Here is a 24,294-nt window from a genome sequence, read left to right on the forward strand (position 1 = left end):
TTTCATATTTTATTTTCACATTGAAAATCAGTCAGATTTGCTTCAGCCTCAAAAACCATGTTTATGCAAAATTTAATGAGTGCTAACAGTGAGCTGCACTTTTTTTCTAAACAGAAAATGGATTAATGGAAAGTTTAAAATTATATTTAGAAAAAACACAAATTCTTCAGCTAAAAAACACAGTGCACAAAATGAAAAGTGCAATGGACAGTAATACCAACAGAATGATCAATTGGAAGAAAGGATCTGTGAACTCAGACAGGTTATTTGAAAATATATAGTCAGAAAAGAAAAAAGAAGGAAATGGAAAGAAGAAAGCTTACAGGATTTATGGGATGGCATCAGGAGTTTAAGAAGGAAGAAGAAAGAGACAAGTAAAAAAGCATATATACACACACATACATATACTTTAAGTTCTGGGATCCATGTGCAGAACGTACAGGTTTGTTACATAGGTATACACGTGCCATGGTGGTTTGCTGCACCCATCAACCTGTCATCTACATTAAGTATTTCTCCTAATGCTATCCCTCCCCTAGCCCCCCACCCCCCGACAGGCCCCAGTGTGTGATGTTCCCCTCCCTGTGTCCATGTGTTCTTATTGTTCAACTCCCAATTATGAGTGAGAACATGTGGTGTTTGGTTTTCTGTTCCTGTGTTAGTTTGCTGAGAATGATGGTTCCCAGCTTCTTTAAAGAAATAGTAGCAGAAAACATTTCAAATCTGCAGAAAGATATCCAGATACAGAAAGGTCAACAGTCTTCAACCAGATTCAATCCAAATAAGACTATATCATGACATATTATAATCAGACTGTCAAAAATCAAAGACAAAAACAATCCTAAAACTAGTAAAAGAACCAAGTCACATATAAAGGAGTTCCAATAAAGCTAACAGAAATTTTCTCAACAGAAGTCTTACAGACCAGGAGAGAGCTGGGTGATATTAAAATTGTAGAAGTAATAAAAAAAAAAACTGCTAAGAAGGAATATTGAACCCAGCAAACATTCCCTTCAAAAATGAAGGAGAGATAAAGACTTTACCAGACAAACAAAAGCTAAGGGAGTCCATCATCACCAGACCTGTCTTACAAGAAATGCTAAAGGGAGCTCTTCAAGCTGAAAGAAAAGGATGCTAATTAGTAACATGAAAACATCTGAAATATAAAACTCATTGGTAAAATGAAGTACAAAGTCAAATTCAGAATGCTCTAATACTATAATGGTAGTGTGTAAATCACTTATATCTTCAGTATGAACGTTAAAAGTCAAAACTATTTAAAAATAATAAAAGCTATAATAATTTGTGAAGGAATACACGATATAAAAAGATGCAAACGGTGCATTAAAACATAAAATAAAATGTAGGCAGGGAGTTGCTGTAAATGTGTAGAGTTTTTCTTATGAGATCAAAGTTAAGTTGTTATCAGGTTAAAATAGCCTGTTATAACTACAAAATGTTTTATGTAAGCCTTGTGGTAACTACAAAGAAAAAATCTATCATAGATACATAAAAGATAAAAGGAAAGGAATCAAAGCATACCACCAGAGGAAATCACCTAAGCACAAAGGAAGACAACGAGAGGAAGAAAGGAATAAATATGTCCAAAACTACCATAAAACAATTAACATAATACCTGTAGTAAGTTCTTACCTATCAATAATTACCTTGAAAGCAAATGGATTAAATCCTGCTATCAAAAGACATAAAGTGGCTGAATGTATTTAAAAAATAAAAAGCAAGACGCAGGTACATGCTACCTATAAGAGACTCACTTCACTTTTAACAACACATGAAGACAGAAAGTGAAGGGATTAAAAAAAAATTCCATGGAAGTGGAAAACAAAATAGAACAGGATAGCTATACTTACATCAAATAAAGTAGACTTTAAGTCAAAAACTGTAAAATCAGACAAATTACATTATATAAAGAGATAAATTTATCAAGAAGATATAACAATTGTAAATATAAATGCACTTTACGTCAGTGCACCTAAATATATAAAGCAAATATTAATATATCTAAAAGAAGAGATAGACTGCAATACAATACAGTAGCACTAGGGAACTTTAATACTCTGCTTTCAGCAATGAACAGATGATCCAGATGGAAAATCAATAAAGAAACATTTAATTTAAACTACACTTTACATCAAATGGACCTAACAGACATATAAAGAACATTTCATCCAACAGCAGCAGCATACTCATTCTTCTCAAGTGCACATGGAACACACTCCAGGATACATCATATGTTAGACCATTAAAAAAGTTTTAACAAATTTAAAAATAATGAAATAATATCAAGTACCTTTTCTAACCACAGTGGCATTGCCATGGTTTAAGTGTATATGTCTTTCTGAGATTCAAATGTTGGAACCTAATGCATAATGTGATATTATTAAGAGGTGGGGCCTTTTGGAAAGTCATGAGTGATCCACTTTCATGAATAAGATTAATGGTCTCACGAAAGAGACTGAAGGAAGCACCCTAGAGTCTCTTGCCATTCTGCCATGTGAGGATACAGCATTCATCCCTTCCACTATGTGAAGACACAAAGAAGGTGTAATCTATGAGGAATGGCCCTCACCAGACACCGAATCTGCTGGCACCTTGATCTTGGACTTCTTAGCCTCCAGAATTGCGAGAAATAAAAAAATTACCCAATCTATTTTGTTGTAGTAGCCAGACAAGATTAAAGTAGATATGAAACTAGAAATCAGTAACAGGAGAATTCTACAAAATTTGCAAATACAGAAAAATTAACATGCTCATGAACAACTAATTGATCAAAAAAGAAATTAAAAGGGAAATTAGGAGGAAAGGGGAAATTAGGGAAATTAGAAGACATCTTGAAACAAATGAGAATGGACACAACATATCAAAACTTAAAGGATGCAGCAAAAGCAGTCTTCAGAGGTAAGTTTATAGCAACAAATGCCTACATTTAAAAAAAAGAAAATCTCAAACAAATAACCTAAAGTTACAACTAAATGAACTACAAAAAGAAAAACAAAGTAAGACCAAAGGTAGTAGAAGGAATGAAATAATAAAGATCAGAGCAGAAATAAATGAAAGAGACTAAAATTAATAGAAAAAATAAATGAAACAGAGAGTTGTTTTCTAATGAAGATAAACAAAATTGACATGCCTTTAGCTAAGAAATTTAAGAAAAAAGAGGGAAGACTCAAATAAATAAAATCAGAAATGAAAGAAGAAACATTATAACTGATACCACAGAAATACAAAACATCATGAGACTACTATGTAACAATTATATGCCAACAAATTAGATAAACTTAGAAGTTTAAGTGTATATGTCTAGGAATGTATTCATTCCTAGACACATACAACTTACCAAGACTAAATCATGAAAAAATGAAATATCTGAACAGACAAATAACTTGTAAGCAAATTGAATCAATAATAAAAAGTCCTTCATCAAAGAAAAGTCCAAGGCCTGATGGCTTCACTGCTAAACTCTATTTAAATAACCAATACCAATCCTTCTCAAACTCTTCCAAAAAAATGAAGAAGAGGGAATGAATTCCAAATTTATCTTATAAGGCCAGCATTACTATGACACCAAAGCCAAATAACGATACTACAAGAAAATTACAGGCCAATATTGCTGATGAACAGAGATGCAGTAATCCTCAACAAAATACTAGCAAACCAAACTCAACAGCACATTAAAAGTATCATTCACCATGATCAAGTAGGATTTATCCCAAGGATGCAAGAATGACTCAACACACACAAATCTATAAATGTGATACACCAAATTAACAGAATAAAGGACAAAATCCACATGATCATTTCAATATATGCAGGAAAACATTTGACAAAATTCAACATCATTTCATGATAAAAACTCTCAATAAATGTATAGAAGAAATGTGTCTCAACACAATAAAGTTCAGATATAACAAATCTACAGCTAACATTATACTCAACAGTAAAAAGTTGAAAGATTTTCCTCTAAAATAAGGAAAAAGACAAGGATGCCCAATCTTGCCACTTCTATTCAACATAGTACTGTAAGTCCTAGACTTACAATTAGGCAACAGAAAGAAATAAAAGGCATCAAAATTGGGAAGGAAGAGGTTAACTTATCCCTGTTTGCATTTGACATCATCTTATATCTAGAAAATCCTGAAGATGCCACCAAAAAATTGTCAGAACTAATAAATGATTTCAGTAGAGTTTCAGGATGCCAAATCAATATACAAACAAAAAGTAGTATCTCTATGTTAACAATAAACTGGTCAGGTGCAGTGGCTCACACCTGTAATCCCAGCACTTTGTGAGCCCGAGGCGGTCCAATCACTTGAGATGAGGAGTTCAAGACTGGCCTGGCCAACATGGTGAAACCCTGTCTCTACTAAAAATACAAAAATTAGCCGGGTGTGGTGATGGGTGCCTGTAATCTCAGCTACTTGGGAGGCTGATGCAGGAGAATAATTTGAACCCAGGAGGCAGAGGTTGCAGTGAGCCTAGATCTCACCACTGCACTCCAGCCTAGGTGAAACAGTGAGGCTCCATCTCAAAAAAAAAAAAAATGAACTACCTGAAAAAGAAATCATGAAAATCTCATTTACAATGGCTACGAAAAAGATAAAATACTTACATATAAATTTAATCAAGAAGGTGAAAGAGCTGTATACTGAAACTATAAAACACTGATTAAAGAAATGAAGAAGACACAAATAAATGAAAAGATATGCTTTGGTCATGGATTCAAAGAATTAATATTGTTAAAATTTCCATACTATCCAAAACGATCTACAGATTTACTGCAACCCTTATTAAAATTCCAATGACATTTTTCTTTATTCATTCATCTATTGGTGACCATTAATTAGGTTGATCTCACATCTTGACAATTATGAATAATGCTGCAAAGAACATAAGAATGCAAATGAACACATAAAGAAAATGTGGTATACGTATACAATGGAATACTATTCCACCTCAAAGAAGAAAATCCTGTTATTTGAGACAACATGGATCAACCTGGAAGACATTATGTAAAGTGAAATAAGCCCTTCACAGAAAGACAAATACCACATGATCTCACTTATATGTGGGACCTTAAAAAGTTGAACTTATAGGAGCAGAAAGTAGAATGGTGGTTACTAGGGCCGGGGGATGGGGGATAGTTGTTGGGGAGATTTTAGTCAAAGGATACCAAAATTCAATTAGATGGCACAATATGTTCAAGAGATCTATGGTACAACATAATGACCGTAATAATAATACATTGTATTCTTTAAAATTTCAAATAGATTTTAAGTGTTCTCACCAAAAAAAATTATAAGTACATGAGGTAATGAATATGTTAATTAGCTCAATTTAGCCATTCCACAATGTATATTTCAAAATATTGTGTTGTACACAATAAATGTATACAATTTTGTCAATTTAAAAATAATTAAATTTTAAGTAACAAAACATAAAACAAAAACAAAAGTCTCAAATCTCATCATCCAAATCATCTAAAACAGGTATGAGAAAGGCGCTGCATATAATCCATTCTGAGGCACACCTTGAAACATGCTATCTGCTCTCAAAAATACAATGGTAAGGCAGATAAAGATGATAGTTCTAAATATTCTCATTCAAAAAGGGAGAAAATGGAAGAAAGAAAAAAAAACAGTTGCCATATCCAAGCAATTTTAAAATCCAGCCAGGCAAACATCACTTGGTTTCAAGGTCTAGAAATAAGCTTCTGTAATTATTGGTTCCACCCTCTGGAGTCAGCTCCATGCTCTGGGCTCTGAGTTCTGCCCTTTGAATTAACCTTTTTTCATGAAAGATAGCTTCATAGAAAGATGTTTACAGCCAAGTCAGCCTGTTTTTTGCTTGTAGAATTTTGGGGATCCAACACCTTCTTTCACTTTATTCTCTCACTGATTCCTTCAGGCCACGCCAGCAGCAATTTTACTGTCATAATATTCTTAAGAACCTTGTAGATCTTCCATGTATGTCATGGGGATTCACTCCATTAAACAAAAAAGGCTCCTCCATAGATATTTCGTGGATAATTCCATCTCTATTTGTGACCTCTGCTGAAATGGTTGAGGGGATCTACGAGTCATATGTTCTTCAAAGAGCCCTCAATGTAACTGAATACTCTGACCTTTTGATTTTTCTGAGGCACTAGCAAAATATTTTCTAGTCACATCCTTGCCTTTCTTTTCAGACTAGGTATTCCTAACAGTGAATATCCTATTTTAACATGTTTTGGAATCTGAATAGGTTGATAATTTCTCAAATATCAAGTTATGAATATGTTTTGCTTAACAATTATTCCCTAAATCTCTCTCTGTCCTCTCACATGTTACTACAAACAGCAAGAAAAAGCCAGAGTGCACCTTCAACACTTTTGTTGCTTACAAATCACCTTAGCTAAAATCTAAGTTCATTGTTTACAAGTTTTGCTTTCCACATAACCACAGGGTACAATTCAGCTAAGTTTTCTGCCCCTATATAAGAAGGGTCCCCTTTCCTTCAGTTTATAATAAAAATTCTTTATATCCATCTGAGCCCTCAATGGCAGTTCCTTCAATGTCTATACCTAACCAATGCTCTGCTTATGATAATTTAGGAATATTCAGAGGTGATTTAGATTTTCTCTCTACCATGCTCTTCACTTTCTTCTAAGTCCTCAATAATAGAGTCACCAATAACCATATTTCTACGGAAAGTCTATTTAAGGCAATCTAGGCTTTTTCTATCATGCTCCTAAAAATTCATCCAGCATCTGCCCATTGCCCAATTCCAAAGCCACCTCCATATTTTTTAGGTATTTCTTACACCAGCACCCCACTTCCATGCAACAAAATTTGTATTAGTTTCCTATTGCTGCTCAAACAAATCACCACAAACTTAGTGACTTAAGTCAACACAAATCTATTATCTCACGGTTCTGGAGATCAGAAGTCCAAAATGAGTCTCATTGGTCTAAAATCAAGGTATCAGTAGCACTACATTCCTTCTGGAGGCTCTAAGAGAAAACTCATTTTCTTATCTTTTTCAGCATCTAAAAACTGCCTGCAGTCCTTGGCTTGTGGCCCACTATCATCTTTAAAGCCACCAGTGGCCAGACTAGTTTTTCTCATATCACATCACTCTACACTGACTCTTCTGCTTCCTTCTCCCCATTTCAAAAGATTCTTCTGATTACACAGGGCTCACCCAGGTAATCTATGATAGACTCCTAATCTTAAAGTCAGCTGATGAGCAATCTTAACTTCCCCTTGCCGTATAATGTAACCTATTTTTTGGTTCCAAGAATTAAGACATGAACATCTATGCAGGACCATTATTCCGCCCACCATAATATATATTTACATAATGATAAATTTTCAATTCTGCTCTATTAATATAGCCTACCATGTAACCTGGTCCCTGCTTTCCTCATATACTTTATTTCATATCACATGCCCTATGTTTCTACTTCTCTAGACTTCCTCCACGTTCTCAAATGCACGTTCATTCCATGCTCAGAACCTTGCTCGCACACTAGTCCCTTTGCCTATCCCCATAGCTTCTCTTCTCTGGACTACTCTTACATATCTTTCTTACATATCTTTGACTATTCTTCAAAGATGGTTTCCCTGAGCCTGAGACTCCCCTAACTAAAATATAGATTCCCATTATATCTTCAGTTTTTCTTCATATAATTTATCTTAATGGTGATTAGGTCTGTAACTATGTAATTGTTCAACAGCTATTTTTAAGACACTATGAAGTCAAAGTTAAGTTCTAACTTCTTCATTTGTTATGTGCCTAACACCTAGCAGTATGCTAGTTTCCCAACAATAATTTATTTGAAAGAATGAAAGTAACTCGCTTAATCATCATAACAATGATCATTTTATAATTGAGGGTACTGAAGCTTAGAAAAATTAAGTAACTTCACCACAGTAAAACAACCAATGAAATTCCACCTCAGTCTATCTTGTTTCTAAGTGCATCTCTTAAACACTGTGTTATTCCACACTATTTGGGCACCAATAGCCATCACTTCAAAGTCCACAGATGCTCACCAACCATCATACTGAAGACAAATTAGTGCCACCTCGATTTCCTCAATGCAGTTACCTTTGCCTACTAAAGTCCATGGTCTATCACCAAATGCCAATTTCACTCTGCTGTTCAAACACTGGCAGAAGAGAAGACGTACAACCTTTTTTTCCCTTTAAAACCTTAAAGTTTTTTACAAACAACTACTAAGCTTATTTTCAATTTACTAACTTGTAAAAAAAATGCTTTGATTTTATCCACTTCTCTTCTGTGGATTAATGAGATTATAAAATCTGTTAACACTTCAGAAGAAATTGTATTAAAACAGAGGAAATTATCTACTTTGGGAACCTGGCCAGATTAATTGTTAAAATCAAGGATCTAAAAATCATGCTAACATTGCTAGAAAGTCCTAGAATGGTGCTTCTGTATACTCTCATTCCTGATCTCTCATTTACAGAGAGGAAAAAAACATTATTATGATCATTATCTTGGGGAATACTTCCTAGATTTTAGAAAGTAGAACGCTTTATAACCTTTCATAGGTCTTTTTATTGTCTACATTCACTCCTCTAATTTTTAAAAGCATAATAAGTGTATTTTTGTGGCTGCAAGTCAGATTATAGCTAGAAATGACTAGAAAATTGCCTGGACTCCTTTTTTGAAAATTATGGTAATTGGCAAAGATCAAAAGCCATATTTATTAAGGTATAATCTAATTTAGCATCTTATTACTTGAATTTCCAAAACAACTATAAATCAAGTTTCAACAACAAAATCATTACAGTGATACTATAGTTGCTATTATTATTTTTAAAACATATGACTTTAAAATATATTTCCATTTGTTTTTATTAGGTATAGATAATAATAAATTTACGAGTTTCAAAAGGTATTGAATTGCATGCATCTCAAAATCCACTAAGGAGAAAAACTGGCACAAGGAAAAGCAATATTAAATGAGGAAAAATCATTGGGAAAGTATATGTTGAGATTTCTTTATTTTAAAGCTAAAAGACAGAAGAAGACGGTTACATTACTGCAGGAAAAATTTGATGGTCCAAAAATCTCTTCCATCTATTTAGAACATATCTGATAGCACAAAGAAACATATATGATAGGTTCATATGAAACCTGAGAGCATCTCACGGATTTTGTAATTTGTTACTATTCCTGCTATGACTATGTATAGTGTATATGTATACACTGTACAAAATATCTGCAGCACCCTCAACTCACTGTAAATAGAATCTATAAAATCTTCAGTCTGTATATTTTTTTCTCTCTAAAGCCAAAGGAAATCTCAATGAAGCAGCAAGACTCGGAACTGACTTCTTAACAAGTTTCCAAATGCTATTAGCAAAGACCTTTCCAAGGTAATGCGAAATTCCATGCATGGCCGAAGGGCCACCTTTTGCCAATTTCATAATTCAAATCTTAGAATAAAAGAAATCTTAGAATAAAAGAAATCACAAAAGCATAATCAATACAATATATGCCTACTGAGAACATGGCATGCAGGAAATACTTGCTGATTGATTGGTTATATTAAATAAAGTCCATAATTTGGCAGAAAATGAAATTTTACATCTTCAAATCTCATAAACCATATTTGTTAGGCATTTACTCTGTCTAAATATTGAGCTTGGCATCAACAAGGAAGCAAAAACAACCAATTCATCAATGCACATGGATATCTAGTTACTATGGACAATTCAAAGAAAACATTTTATATGCCTTATGTATTTTGAACACAATGCCTACCTTGAAGAATTTGACAATTTAAATAAAAATGAATAACTAAACATTTTTAATTAACTAGGAAAAGTTATTGATTCCTAAGACTATTTCCTGAAAATTGTTTAATTTTCTAGCATCAGAATATAAAATGCACAGTCCTGAAGGTTTCTATTTGTGACAGATCAGACACTCTTCAGAGGAAACTAGGTAGAATACTAATAAAATTTAAAGGAGCTTTGTAAATTTTAAGAGCACTACAATACCATTTGTTTATTAGGAGCTTTAGATTCTATAAAGCTTTCCAGTTACTGGAATTGGCAGTCCTGAAATAACTTTGTTTCCAGTTCATAGGGATTAAAAATCAGAGATAAAAACAACACAATACAAAACAACAACAACAACAAAAAAAAAAAAACCAGAAGGTTAACCCTACTGACACTTCTATTCAACTGTGTGCAATTCTGCTGACAATGTAGCCTTATCTTCTTCATTAGATTTGGTCATTGTTTTTAAAGGATTCAATATCCAAGCCCCACCCTGCATAAAAGAACTTTAAGTGAATAAAACATTACCATAAATATTTGTTACAATAAAAAATTAATTTAAACAGAAAATTTAAACAATAATTTTTAAGCCAGAAAATTGCATTTTAATTTTTTATAAGAGCAAACTTGTTTTAAGTAAATGTAACCCATGTGAATTTCCTCCTTTCCCAACTCTAAGCTTTGGTTTTAGTGTCCATGGTGACACATACTGGCTATATCAGGCAACAACACCACTACAGAAACACTCAAGTTTTATTTTATTTCTATTTATTGGTAGCATATTTTCCGAAGTGGTTTCCTTTTGCATATCCAACTCTTTAGTAATTATGAATTGCACTTTCAAAGCCATGGCACCAAAATAACAACAACCACAAAAAAAAAAATCTGGGTGAGGCAGGGCAAGAAGCTTTAGTCCATCAGGTATGTTAAACCAAACTCCATTCTCTTTTGCCTTCATGTATTCTTCACTATACGTGAATCTAGTCTGTCCGTACACGTTTAGCCACCTTTTAGAAGCTCTTATTACGGCAACTTTCCACAAACAAGCAATCCTCAAAAGCTCTAATCAAAGTTGAAGGTTTGCTGCATTAGAATTTGCGTCTGACTGCACAACACATTTAAATATAATTTGAGATGTAGACATTTGTGCCCAGCCAATATCCATTGACTTCAAAAAAAAAAGTTGTAAAATCCTAAGTACACAATTAATGATAATATGAGATACACTTCTAGATTAACATTTACTTGAAATCTTTCCAAAATACTTTTGAGACCATTATTCCCTTTCTCTTGTTATTGGTGGAAGAAGGAAGAAAGAGGGTCTTTCAAAGATAAATCTTGCCTCAAATATAGTGCGACTGTGATATACAGTAAGTAAAAATATTCAGAGGCATGAATTTTTCCAGAAAGCTACCCCCATAAAACAATTCCTCCAAGCAGGGCACCATTGTACCTGAAACTTTCAGAGATCAGTGTCTTAACTAAGATTAAGCTATCCTTTTTCCTATCTAAATCAATTTCACCCAAACGAGGCGTTTGTGTTATAATTCATTGTTCCCCAGATTCTAAAATCAACCATCTGCCATAGGAGTTTCTGCTCAGTAATTAAGGGACTATCCATTAGAACTGGCAAGAGTACCAAGTACGAAGGAGAAGGGTGAGGCAGGGGAGAAAAAACCACTTAAAAGAGATAGGGATATGTGTCTCACACTGGCCCCTCTACACCTCAGCTAAAGTACTGTCATCCATGAGGCAATACAAAGTTAGGACAAGCGGCGAGAACAACTCCTGCCGGGGTTATCGGAACTGAAATCAGAGTGGGGATGCAGCACGCCGGGCATACCTTGAAAGAGAAAGGCTTTCGTCCCATTATGCAGCCCCGGGACCTGACGCACTCCGGTCGTGGAATCCCCAAGTTCTAACTCTGTTAAGACGTCAATCTGTAGGGAAGGGTCCACACCAAGCCCCCAAACTGGTGAGGGGTATGAGGGGGGAGAGAGAAAAAGGAAAAGCTCCATCAAAATGCAAGTCTCTTCCTCTAGGGCAGCAAAGAACCGCGTTTTCGCGACAATATTGGGAACTGAAGATGAGAGGCGACTGCCTCCTCCTCCGCCGAGAGCCTTACCTGAGATCAGCAGCCAAGCTTTAAATAGCGGAGCACCCAGTCCCGTTTCCATGACCTACTTTAAACCCCTCTCTCTGCAAAGTTCCCCCTCAGCCCTCCGACCCTGGACTAGGGGCGTGATCCGCCTCGCGGTCTCCAAAGCAAGCACAGAAAAAAAAAATCCATATCCAAACCCGCCCCCTTACTCCAAGCTTCCCACTCCAGACCTACTTTGGGTCCGGGAAAAGCGAGGCTTCCCCAGCCAGCCCATGCTGCCCCGAGGCGGGAGCCATCCCTTTCCCCAGCCCCAGCTCTGCGGCCACTCACCTGCTCCGAGACCGAAGATCAAACAGAATGTTCTCAGTAAGACCCGAGACTCCATGGTGCGGATCAGCTCAGTCCATCGTCTCCCTCTTTAAAAATAAAAATAAAAATCGAAGAGGTTCTTGGAATCAAGCGGGAAAATAACGTTTGTCTCTCCTGCTGCTGCCTCGGATTTACTGATTAGTAGGATTAATACGCTTTGGTTGCCTAAGAAAGAAAAGGGAGGCCTCCCCAGGCGCGTGAAGAACTTAGACCCTCCAATGTGCACATCATTCCCACACGCAGAGTCGAGGCGGCAGCGCGGCCGGGAGGGGGCCCGGAGGGAGGGGTCGGACTCGCCCCGGCGCGGCTACGCCGGGGAATTAGCTCCCGAGCCGAATAAAAGCAGCCAAAGACTCGCACACCCGGTAGAAGGGGGGCGGCCCCAAGAAAGACCAGCCTGGGGCGGCCCCGCACCCGCCCGTCTTCCCCGCCGCCCGAACCTGTTGTAAAGGCAGAGACAATGGAGAAAGCTCCGGGAGACGCGCGGAGAGATTGCTCCTCCGGGGAGGGAGGGGCGGGCCGGGGGAGGCGGGGTGAGGAGGAGGGAGGGGCCGCCGAGGGTGAGGCCGGCGCTCAGCCTCGGTCTCCCGCGCGGTCTCCTGGATGCCAAACCCGGTCTAGCGAGCCCCGGAGACGTTGCAGCCTCAGCTCTTCTCCCTCCCTCTCTCGATGACCCAGGCAATGCCAACCTCCTTTCGGGATTGAAAGCTCTAAATCCAAGGTGCTAAGTTGATGGGCGGTCTTTGCTTTCACCCCTCGATTTCGGGCGCGTGTCTTGAAAGACAGGAGAGAAAAAAGACCACCCAGCTGCAGGAGGCAAGGCTGGAGCGAGTAGCGCTCGCCTGCCCTTTAAGCAAAGGAGGGAAGCCCATGTGCACTCGTGCACTGAGCTCCGGAGCAGCCCCAGGGTGCAGGGCACTCCCCCTCCAGGACGTGCGGAGGAAGGCCACCAAAACACGCTGCACTGCCGAGGTGGAGCTGGGCAAAGTAGGTAGAGACTGGTGGGGACAGATGGCGAGCCTGGAAAGCCCCGGGAGTCCTGGTGGAGAGGTTCCCTGCCCGGGGCGGGGCGCTGGAGAGCTTCCCCGGCGCGGAGAGCGCAGAGGAGAACTTGGCCAGGAGGTGCTGGACAGCTCCCGGACCTCGCGCGCCCCCTGCCAAATACAGCGTAGAGACCGGGACTCGGGCTCTCTGGGACCAGCATACAGCAGAAGGCAAGGTGAACTGAGCCAGGGCGTCTGTTCACGCCGAAATATCTACCTACATAGAGGAGATGGTTAGAGAGAGAGAGAGAGAAATAAATAAATACATAAATAAGCAGAGGGAGGAGATGGAGCCCAGGCGAGAGGGAAGAGCCATCCCACTGTTGACCACACTCATGCAGGCTCTACCTGCCCTTCACCACATATGTCCGGGACCATAACAGTGGTGTCATTTGAGATCCATTTTTCAGCAGGCACATGTATGTTCAAGATCAATGGTACATAATATTTTTTGAACATAGCCCTAAAATTTTTAGGTAAATTTTGAGGAATGACATTCCACTTTCCTTTTGGAAAAGTTAAGAGTTTAAAAAACCATTATGGTATTAATCTGTACAAAGATCAATTGAGTTTCTTAACCTTCCATGCAAACATGTGGGTACTGAATTCTCCAACTGGATACTATACAGCTACAGTTACCAAAATGCCTACTGGGTAGTCTGAGCCCCCTGCAAGGCAGGAGTATAATATACATTTTATCTATAGAAATATAGATATAGATATTATCATATAGTGGAATACATATACTATATTATACTATAGGGAAAGAGGTATTTTTAGATCTGTGCTTAGAATTTTTAAGAGAAAAGATTCAGAATTCAGGAGTTCTTTTAAATTAATTTTTAATTCTCTCTTATCGAATTTCCCATTTAATTCTATTTGTAACTTTGTAAAGTTTGAAAAATATTTCAATACTTACAAGTGATAAAGGATTGTCATATGCAACTTCCCAAATTTGAAAAACTATGCCAAATAAATAATACAATTTAATTAATCAATGAAAAGAAATTAATCATCAGAGAATTAAAGACCTTTCTACAGCTGTGCATCTAAAATATTAAACTGTAATAAGTATCTACAAAAGTTACACGAAATAAATTTTAAATAATGTATCATTTAAAATGTTATCATTAGAGAAAAGAATAAAACATATATATACATATGCACATATATATTTCCACATAAAAGTCCTCCTAACCAACCTGTATTCAACCAACTCATGAAAGTAGGGATACTCTCCAGTTTCTCTGACTCTCATCCATGATATGCTGAAAGCTGGTGGTTAACGGGCTTATCTCCAGTACCATACACACTGAGGCTCCCTCCAGAACAGTGGTATTTGGTACCCAAAATAATTCTAGTTGAACCTGCTACTGTAATTATTTGACCTAATTAAATATTACGGAAATCATTAAAATATGAGTATGGGGAGGGGTGAAGAGTTGTTTCTCTAAAACTAAGGTGTAAGGTTTGGAAACCCATAGTAAAGGTAAGTCATTGTATTAGCTAGGGCAGAGTTTCTCAACCTGGGCAGGAGTTTTCAACATTATAACTACTAACATTTTGGGGTTGGATAATTCTTTGTTGGGACTGTCCTGTGCCTTGTAGGATGTTAGTTGAATTCTTGGTCTCTATCCACTGAATGCCAGTATTTTCAGTATTCCATTTTATCTATGTGTTTTTTGACTATATCTCTTTGTGAAGCTTTTAAAATTGGTATTCTAGGGAATACAATATACATACTTAACTTTTCACCTTCTACCTAGAGTCCATACATTACCACTTCAGTTGGAATACAGAAGCTTTACTACCACATCAATCCCTTTATCCTCAACTCTTTAGGTTGTAGTTGTCTTATATATTATATCCACATACACTCAAACTCCTTTTAGACAATGTTAAAATTTTGCTTGCAATCATTGTTATGTAGGCATAATAATATTCCAATCCCCTTCCCCTTAAGAAACAGTCTTTTCCAGGTCCTAATCTCTGGAACCTGTGTATGTTACCTCACATGGCAAAGGGGATTTAAGGTTGCAGATGGAATTAAGATTGTTAATCAGGTAACCTTAAAATAGGAAGATTATTTCAGATTATCTGGGTATGCCCAATATAATCACAAGGGCCCTTAAATGTGGAAGAAGGAGGCACAAGAGGAGGTCAGATTAATGCAATATTTGAGAAGAACTCGACTTCCTGTTGCTGACTATGAAGATGGGAAAATATAGAAGGGCTATGAGACAAGGAATGTGGGAGGCATCTAGAAATTGGAAATGGCAAGGAAAAGGATTATCCCTTAGAGCCTCCAGAAAAAAATACAACTCTGCTGATAACTTGACTTTTGCCCAAAAAAGTCAAGACTGTTTTAGACTTCTCAACAACCAAACTGTAAGATAATAAATTTGTGTTGTTTTAATCCACTAAATTTGTGGTAATTTGTTACAGCATCCACGGAAAACTAATATAAGTACTGACTACATGAGTTCAGTAAACATGGTTGACTCTAATGACCCTTAGATCCCTTCGTACCATATACACATATCAAAGCTAAGTAAAATGTCCAATTTTTAAATTCACAGATGAGCTTTAAATTAAGAAAAGAAAATCCCCAGGTGCTAGAAAAAAAGACATAGCAGAAGATGGACAGAGAAAGCAATAGGTGGTGCAAGAATTGGGAGAGGGTGGGACACAGGGATTCAGACTCTATCAGGACCCCAAGAAAATAAAGTGGGATTTTAACATCCACACCAGAACTGAAAACAACAAATTTTGGAAGCCAGAAAAGATGATGATATTACTGATTCTTCTGATAAGAGTAGTAAGCTTTGAAGAATTATCTCCTACAAAAATAAACTTTTGAAACTTTAAAACTTTGCATGTTGGCCGAAGCTTGCCAGCTGCACATGCCCTTGTGGAAAACCAATGCACCTATACTAAATGTCAAATCTCAAGCTTTGCCACTTGCAAGTACAAGGTCCAAGATCACACTCCTCACTGTTACGGAAATTCTAAAATCAAAAAGTAGCATTAAACTCCCAGGGTCTTCTGAAGAAGCAAATATAAGACTTCTTTTAAGTAACTTTCTATGACTTCTGGTACACAAGAGGAAAATTCTTGCTGTGCAATAATAATTATAATAATTGTCATTGTTATTACATTACACTGAAATAAAAGACCATGAAAAATACACACACACACAGAGAGAGAGAGAGAGACAGAGAGAGAGAGACAAACAGAGAATTAGTATCTCATGAACTCAGGATATCAAAAAATAAAGTGACAGAAAAGCATAAAATAAGAATGTTTAAGTGATTGGAGATATTTTTAAAGGGATATAAAAGAAATGAAATGACAGAATTGTATGAGAAAAGAGTAGGCATATCTCAAAAGAAACCAAATAGAACTTCTAGAAATAAAAGTATGTTTAAAAACAATATTAAAAACCATTAGCTCTAATAAGCAGCAATAAAACAGTGCTAAAAATTAGTGACCAAAAAGATTGAAAACAAAAAGTCAGATGTGAGACTATTACTGAGAATGTGCCAAGACTGATAAAAAGAATGGAAAACATAAACAAAACATGAATGTTACAGTTAAAATAACCAACACACAACTAGTTAGAGATGTGGAATAACAGACTAGAAAGAATAGAAGTATACAGTATTATAGATAACATTTAAACAAATAAAATTTAAAAGTTTTCAAAAATTAAAGAATATCATGAGGCTCTAACTCTGGGTAAAATGGATTAAGTACACTTTACCATTTCTCCCACTGAATGCCATCAAACTTCAACAGAATGTATAAAGTATTTGAGGACTCTGAAAATTACATGGTATCAAGCAAACTGGGAAAGAAAACCAGAGTTTGAAGTACTACCATACTGGCAGTGAGTTCTTTGTTTTGTTGTTGTTGTTGTTGTTGTTGTTGTTGTTTTTGGCTAGTCAACTGAAGCAGTAGGAGTGGAAAATGAACAAATAAATCTGTAATTGGTTGTGACCAATTAGTTGTAAGCACCACTAAACTCAGACCAGCCAGGCAGTGATTACCAGCCAGGTAGTGGTATAAGAAATAGACCACTACCCAGGTCACAGGCTGGCCTCTGTGTTGCACAGTTGCATACTACAAAGCCTTAAAACCACACAAAAGGAAGACAAGTCAAAATCTTCTGTCTAAATTCTAAAGGGTCAATCGCCTGCTTAAATTTTTAAAAATCCAACATTCACCACAGTACTTAACAAAATTCAGAGTTTTATAACATAATATTAAAATATTTAGATTATAATAAAAAATTAATTGGCATATGGAGAACTAGGAAAACTTCAACTTAAATAAGAAAAATATAATCAACAGATACCAATGCCAAGATGACACAGATGTTGGAATTATCTGGAAAAGATTAAAGAAACTATTATAAAAATGCTCTAACAAATAAACACAAATACTCTTGAAACCAATGAAAGACAGAAAATGGCAGCAAATACATAGAAGATATAGAGAAGAACCAAGTGGAAATTTTAGAGCTGGAAAACAGAATAACTGAAATTAAAAACAAACAAACAAACAAACAAAAATCATTAGAATGGGCCCAGTAGCTGAATGAAAATGACAAAGGAAAGAATCAGTGAGCTTGAAGATATATCAATTAAAATTACCCAATCTGAACAAAAGGGAGAAGACTTTTTTTAAAAAATGAACATAGTCACAGGAACCTGTGGGACAAAACAAAAAGAAAATGTCATCAGAATTCCAAAAGGGGAGAAGAAAGAGTGCAGACATTTTGTTGTTGTTGTTAATCAAGAAAGAATGGTCTAAGATGTCTCAAATTTGGCAAAAGACATAAACTTACAGATTCAAGGAGCTCAGCAAACTTCAACAGGGTACACTTATAGGAATCCATAACCAGAGTGCTGAAAACAATAGAAAAATGAAACTATCAATAGAGAAGAAAAAATCCTAAAAGCAACAAGAAAAAATGGCATTACATATAGGGAAACAACAGTTTGAATGAATGCAAACCATGGAGGCCACAAAAAAGTGGAATTTTTTTTTCTAAGTGTCCAAAGAATTTTGTCATCCCAGAATTCTCTATCTGTTGAAAGTACCCTTCAGGAATAAATATGAAAGAAAAACATTCGCAGATAAAGAAAATCTTTAAAAACTGATTGCCAATAGACCTACTATAAAATTATTGCTAAAGAAAGTTCTTCAGGCAGAAGAGAAATAATACCATAAAGATAACAGCATATCAGGAATGAAGAGTAGAAGTGGCAAATATCCAGATTAAAAAATATACTATTCCTGAGTACTGTAAAATATGTTTGATGGTTATATTATTTTTCCATTGCTGCAGTAACAAATTACCACAACTTTGGTGGATTAAAACAATACCGATTCATATATATGTGTGTATATATATACACATATGTATATATGTTGAAAATATACATACATATGTGTATATATATGTATTTTCAACATATATACATATGTATATATATACATACACACATATATATACATATGTATATATATACATACACACATATATATACATATGTATATATATACATACACACATATATATACATATGTATATATATACATACACACATATATATACACACACACGCACACACACGCACCCATACATATATATCTTTTTTTTTTTGAGATGGAGTCTCGCTCTGTCACCCAGGCTGGAATGCAGTGGCACCGTCTCGGCTCACTGCAACATCCGCCTCCCGAGTTCAAGCAATTCTCCTGCCTCAGCCTCCCGAGTAGCTGGAATTACAGGCAGGCACCACCAGCCCTGGCTAAGTTTTGTATTTTTAGTAGAGACATGGTTTCAGCATGTTAGCCAGGCTGGTCTCAAACTCCTGACCCCAGGTGATCCACCCACCTCAGCCTCCCAAAGGGCTGGGATTACAGGCATGAGCCACCATGCCTGGCTATATACTTTTTTTTTTTTTTGAGACAGAGTCTCCTTCTGTCACCCAGACTGTAGCATAGTGGTGCAATCTCAACTCACTGCAATCTCTGCCTCCTGGGCTCAAGCAATTCTCCTGCCTCAGCCTCCCAAGTAGCTGAGACTACAGGCACGCAACAACATGCCCAGACAATTTTTTTTTTTTTTTGTATTTTTAGTAGAGCCAGGGTGTTATAATGTTGGCCAGGCTGATCTTGAACTCCTTATCTCAAGTGATCAACCTGCCTTGGTCTCCCAGAATGCTAGGATTATGAGTGTGAGCCACTGAACCTGGCCCACAAATTTATGATTTTATAAATCTAAAGGTCATAAGCCTGACACCAGACTCACCAAGCTAGAATCAAAGAATTGGCATGACTAAGCTTCACTCTGAAGACTCTAGGGAAGAATCTATTTCTATACCTTTTTTAACTTCTACAGGGTGTCTGCATTCCTTGGCTCATTGCCCCCTCCTTCAATCTTCAATCCAGCAACAGCAAGCGAAGTCTTTCTCACACTACACTTTCTCTGGTTCTCTGACCACAGTTTAGAAAGGGCCTTTGCTTTTAAGGATTTATATTTTTAGATTAGGACCCCCTGGATAATCCAATATAGTCTCCCCATCTGAAGACCCTTTGCCTTAATCACATGTTCAAGTCTCTTTGCTATGTAAAGTAACACATTCACAGCTTCTAGGGATTAGGTTGTAGATATCTTTGGGACTCCATTCTCCTGGCTACCACAATGATTGAAAGAAAATGTTTTAAAATTATCTAATGGAGTTTTAATATATGTAGATTTAATACATAAGACAAACACAACATAAAGATATGAGAATAAAGGGACCGATATAATGGTAATGTTTCCACATTCCAATTGAAGTAATAACATATGAACTCTAAGTAGATGATAAAAAGTGAAGTATGTATATTATAATTCTCTAGGGCACCAACCTAAAATCCTATAATATAATAAAGATATAGTTAAGAGATACAATAGGTAAAATGGAATTCTAAAAAATATTTAAATAACTTGAAAGAAAGCAGGAAATAGTTAAGATAGGAATGGAAAATAGAAAGAACAAAGAGAAACAATAAAATGGTAGGCCAAAATCCAAACAAGTCAATAATTGCCTTAAATGCAAGTGGTCTAATCATAACAATTAAGACTGACCTCATCAGAAGGAATTTGAAAAATATAATCCCACTATGTGTTATTAAAAAGAAATCTACTTCAAATATAATGAGGTAAGTTAAAGGTAAAGGATTAAAAATATATAAAAATATATATACTAGGTAAACATGAATCAAAAGAAAGTTGAATGTCATATGTGAATGTCAGAAAAAGCAAACTTTAGAGTACAAAAAATTATCAGGAAGAAAGAGGTACATTACAGAATAACAAAAGGGTTCACAATTAGGACACAACAATCTTAAGTATATATGCACCTAACAGCAAAGCATCAAAATGTATGAAGCATTTAGCTGGAGAAAGAGTAACAGAACTGAAAGAAGAAGTAGACAAATCCACAATTCTATTTGGAAACATCTACATTCCTCTTTCATAATCAATAAAAATATCTAGTCTTATCTAGTTTCAACACTAAATTCCACCACATTTAAAGGATAATTAATAGCAATTTTACACAAATATTCCAGAAAATAAAGGAAAGGGAAACACTTCCCAACTCTTCTTATGACACTAGCCAAAACCAGACAAAGACAGTTACATAACAGAAAATAAAACTAGAACATAGACTCTAAATTTTCCTTTGGAACATACGAAATCCTAAACAAAATATTATTAAGTTATATCTGGCAATATATAGAAAGGATAATAAACTGCAACAAGGTGGGGTTCATTCCAGAAATGTAAAGTTGATAAAATATTTTAAAATCAATCAAGATAATTGAGCACATTTACAATCTAAAGAAGGAAAAACATGATTATATCAACTGATGAAAGAAATGATTTGACAAAATTCAACACCTAGTCACATTAAAATAAATAATTCACTGCAAAGCAAAATAAAAGGGAACTTCTTCAATCTAATAAAGAGCACTTAAAAATATACATCTAATGAGGCAACATTGTATTGGAGATTATATTCAGTCTATCCAATGAGGCAATAAAAAGAAATAAAACAGCTGGGTGTGGTGGCTCCCACCTGTAATCCCAGCACTTTGGGAGGCTGAGGTGGGCAGATCACCTGAGGTCAGGAGTTCAAGACCAGCCTGACCAACATGGTGAAACCCTGTCTCTACTAAAAACATAAATACAAGCCAGGCATGGTAGTGAGCACCTGTAATCTCAGCTACTTGGGAGGCTGAGGCAGAAGAATTGCTTGAACCCAAAAGACAGAAGTTGCAATAAGCCAAGATCATGCCACTGCACTCCAGCCTAGGAGATAAAGCAAGATTCTGTTTCAGAAAAAAAAATTAAAAATTAAAATTAAAAAGAAATAAAAGTTCTTCACATTGAGAAGGAAGAAATAAATGTTTTCCCTAAATGATACGGTCATCTACCTTTAAAAAATCCCAAAGCATATGTGAGAAAGCTATTACAACTAGTAAGTGGGTTGGCAAGGTTGCAGAATACAAAGTCAATATACAGAAATCAATTCTATCTGTATATCCTAGCAAGAAATAATTAAAAATACAATTTAAAAAAATATATGATTTATAACAGCATTAAAAAACATGAAATACTTATGGAGAAAAATAACAAAATATAGGCAAGATTTTACACAAAATACTATAGAACTTTGCTGAGTGAAATTAAAAAATGCCTAAGTGGATAAAAAGATCTACATGCTCACAGATATATATAGTTCTTATTGTTAAGATATCAATTATCTTCATATTGATATAAAGATTCAAGAAAATCTCAATAAAAATCCCAGCAGGCTATTTTGTAGCAATTAATAAGCTGATTTTTAAATTTATATGGAAAAATCAAAGAAAACAGAAAAGCCAAAAATTTTTTTGAAAAAGTGTAAAATCAAAGGATTCACAGTATCTGACTTCAATACTACACTATAAAGCTATAGAAATCAAGACAGTATAGTTTTAGCATAAGGCTAGACATAAAAATTAATGGAATAAAGTAAAGAGCATAGGAATAACATATATATATATATAAAATGCTTAATTGATTTTTTACAAAGATATCAAGATTTTTCAATGGATAAAAGATAATCTTTTGAACAATGATGCCAGAACAATGGAACATCCATATGGGAAGGAAGGAAGGAAGGAAGGAAGGAAGGAAGGAAGGAAGGAAGGAAGGAAGGAAGGAAGGAAGGAAGGGAGGAAGGGAGGGAGGAGATGGGACAGAAGGAAGGATGGAAGGAAGGAAGGAAGGAAGGAAAAAAGGGAGAGAATCCTCATCTTATCTTGCATCATATACAATAATTAACCTAAAGTGGATTATAAGCTTATGTGTAAAAGCTAAAACTATAAAACTTTTAGAATAAAATCGTTGTGACTTGGGTTAGGCAAAGATTTCTTAAGCAGGACACAAAATGCACATAAATCAAAAGAAAAAATTGAGAAATTATGCTTCATCAAAATTAAAAACTTCTAGATTTTGAAAGATACCATCAAGAAAATTAAAAGTCAAGCAATAAAATAGGACAAAATATTAAAGGACTTGTATTCAGGTTATATAAATAACTCTTATAATTCAGTAGGACCAAAAAATTCAATTAAAAAATATAGGCAAAATATTTATTTTTTGCACTTTTTTAAAATTAATGCATAATAGATGTACATAGTTTTGAGGTACATGAGATAATTTAATACACTCATATAATTTGTAGAGATCAAATAAGTGTATTGGGACATCCATCATCTTAAATATTTGCATTTTCTTTATGTTAGAACCATCCAAATTATTCTCTTCTAGCTATTTTGAAATGTGCAATAGATTATTGTAAACTATAGTCACCCTACTGATCTATGTTAACACTAAGTCTTATTTCTTGTGTCCAATCATATATTTGTACCATTAATCAACTTCTCTTCATCCTCCCCTCCCCGCTAAACTTCCCAGCCTCTGATAAGCAACAATATAATCTCTGTCTTTATGAGATCTATTTTTTTTAGCTCCCATATATGAGTGACAACATGCGATATTCATCTTTTTGTGTTTGGCTGATTCTACTTCACATAATTACCTCCTATTTACTGAATATTATTGCATGTGTACATATACTACCTTTTCTTTATCCATTCATCCAGTGATAGACACTTAGTTTGATTCATAGTTTGGCTACTGTGAATAGTGCTGAATGAGCATGGGAGTGCATATGCCTTTTTGATATATTGATTTCCTTTCTCTTGGATAAATAACCAGTAGTGGAATTGCTGTATCATGTGGCAGCTCTTTTTTAGTTTTTGTTTGTTTGTTTACTTGTTTGTTTTAGCAATGAGTTTTCACTATATTCCCCAGGCTGGTCTCGAGCTCCTGGGCTTAAGCGAACTTCCTGCCTTGGCCTTCCAAAGTGCTGGGATTACAGGTGTGAGCTACCGCATCTGGCCCTTATTTCTGGTTTTTTGAGAAACCTCCATACTTTTCTCAAAAGTGGCCGTAGTAATTTACATTTCCACCAAGAGTATACAAGGGTTCCCCTTTCTCCACGTCTTCACCAGCATCCATTATTGCCTGTCTTTTTTATAAAAGCCTTTTAACTGGGGGGAGACACCAATCTCATCAGAATTTTGCATTTATCTGGTGATTAGTGATGTTGAGCATTTTTTTCATATACCTATTGGTCACTTGTGTATCTTCTTTTGAGAAATGTCTGTTCAGATTTTTGCCCATTTTTTAATCAAATTATTTGGGGATTGGGGGGATTATTGTGTGTGTGTGTGTGTTGTTGTTGTTGTTGTTGTTGTTGTTTTGCTATTGAGTTGTTTGAGCTCCTTATATTCTGGTTATTAGTCCCTTATCAGGTGGGTACTTTGCAAATATTTTCTCCCACTTTGTGGGTTGTCT

General features: G+C 35.8%; 1 protein-coding gene across 8 annotated transcripts in view; it reads right to left on the reverse strand.

Annotated features, from left to right (window-relative positions):
• NELL2 (neural EGFL like 2) overlaps window positions 1-13,308 on the reverse strand; it is a 361,455-nt gene extending 348,147 nt beyond the window's left edge. The window contains exons 1-3 of one of the 8 annotated variants that reach the window (XM_054526601.1): window positions 13,039-13,308; window positions 12,247-12,332; window positions 11,659-11,787 (exon numbers count right to left, since the gene is read on the reverse strand). In XM_054526601.1, the coding sequence (XP_054382576.1) occupies window positions 11,659-11,787; window positions 12,247-12,332; window positions 13,039-13,157 (334 nt within the window). In that variant the 5' untranslated portion in view covers window positions 13,158-13,308. 8 annotated transcript variants of the gene reach the window in all.
• Window positions 13,309-24,294: the final 10,986 nt, after the last annotated feature.

Source organism: Pongo abelii, chromosome 10, assembly GCF_028885655.2.
Source record: "Pongo abelii isolate AG06213 chromosome 10, NHGRI_mPonAbe1-v2.0_pri, whole genome shotgun sequence".
NCBI classification, from domain to species: domain Eukaryota; kingdom Metazoa; phylum Chordata; class Mammalia; order Primates; family Hominidae; genus Pongo; species Pongo abelii.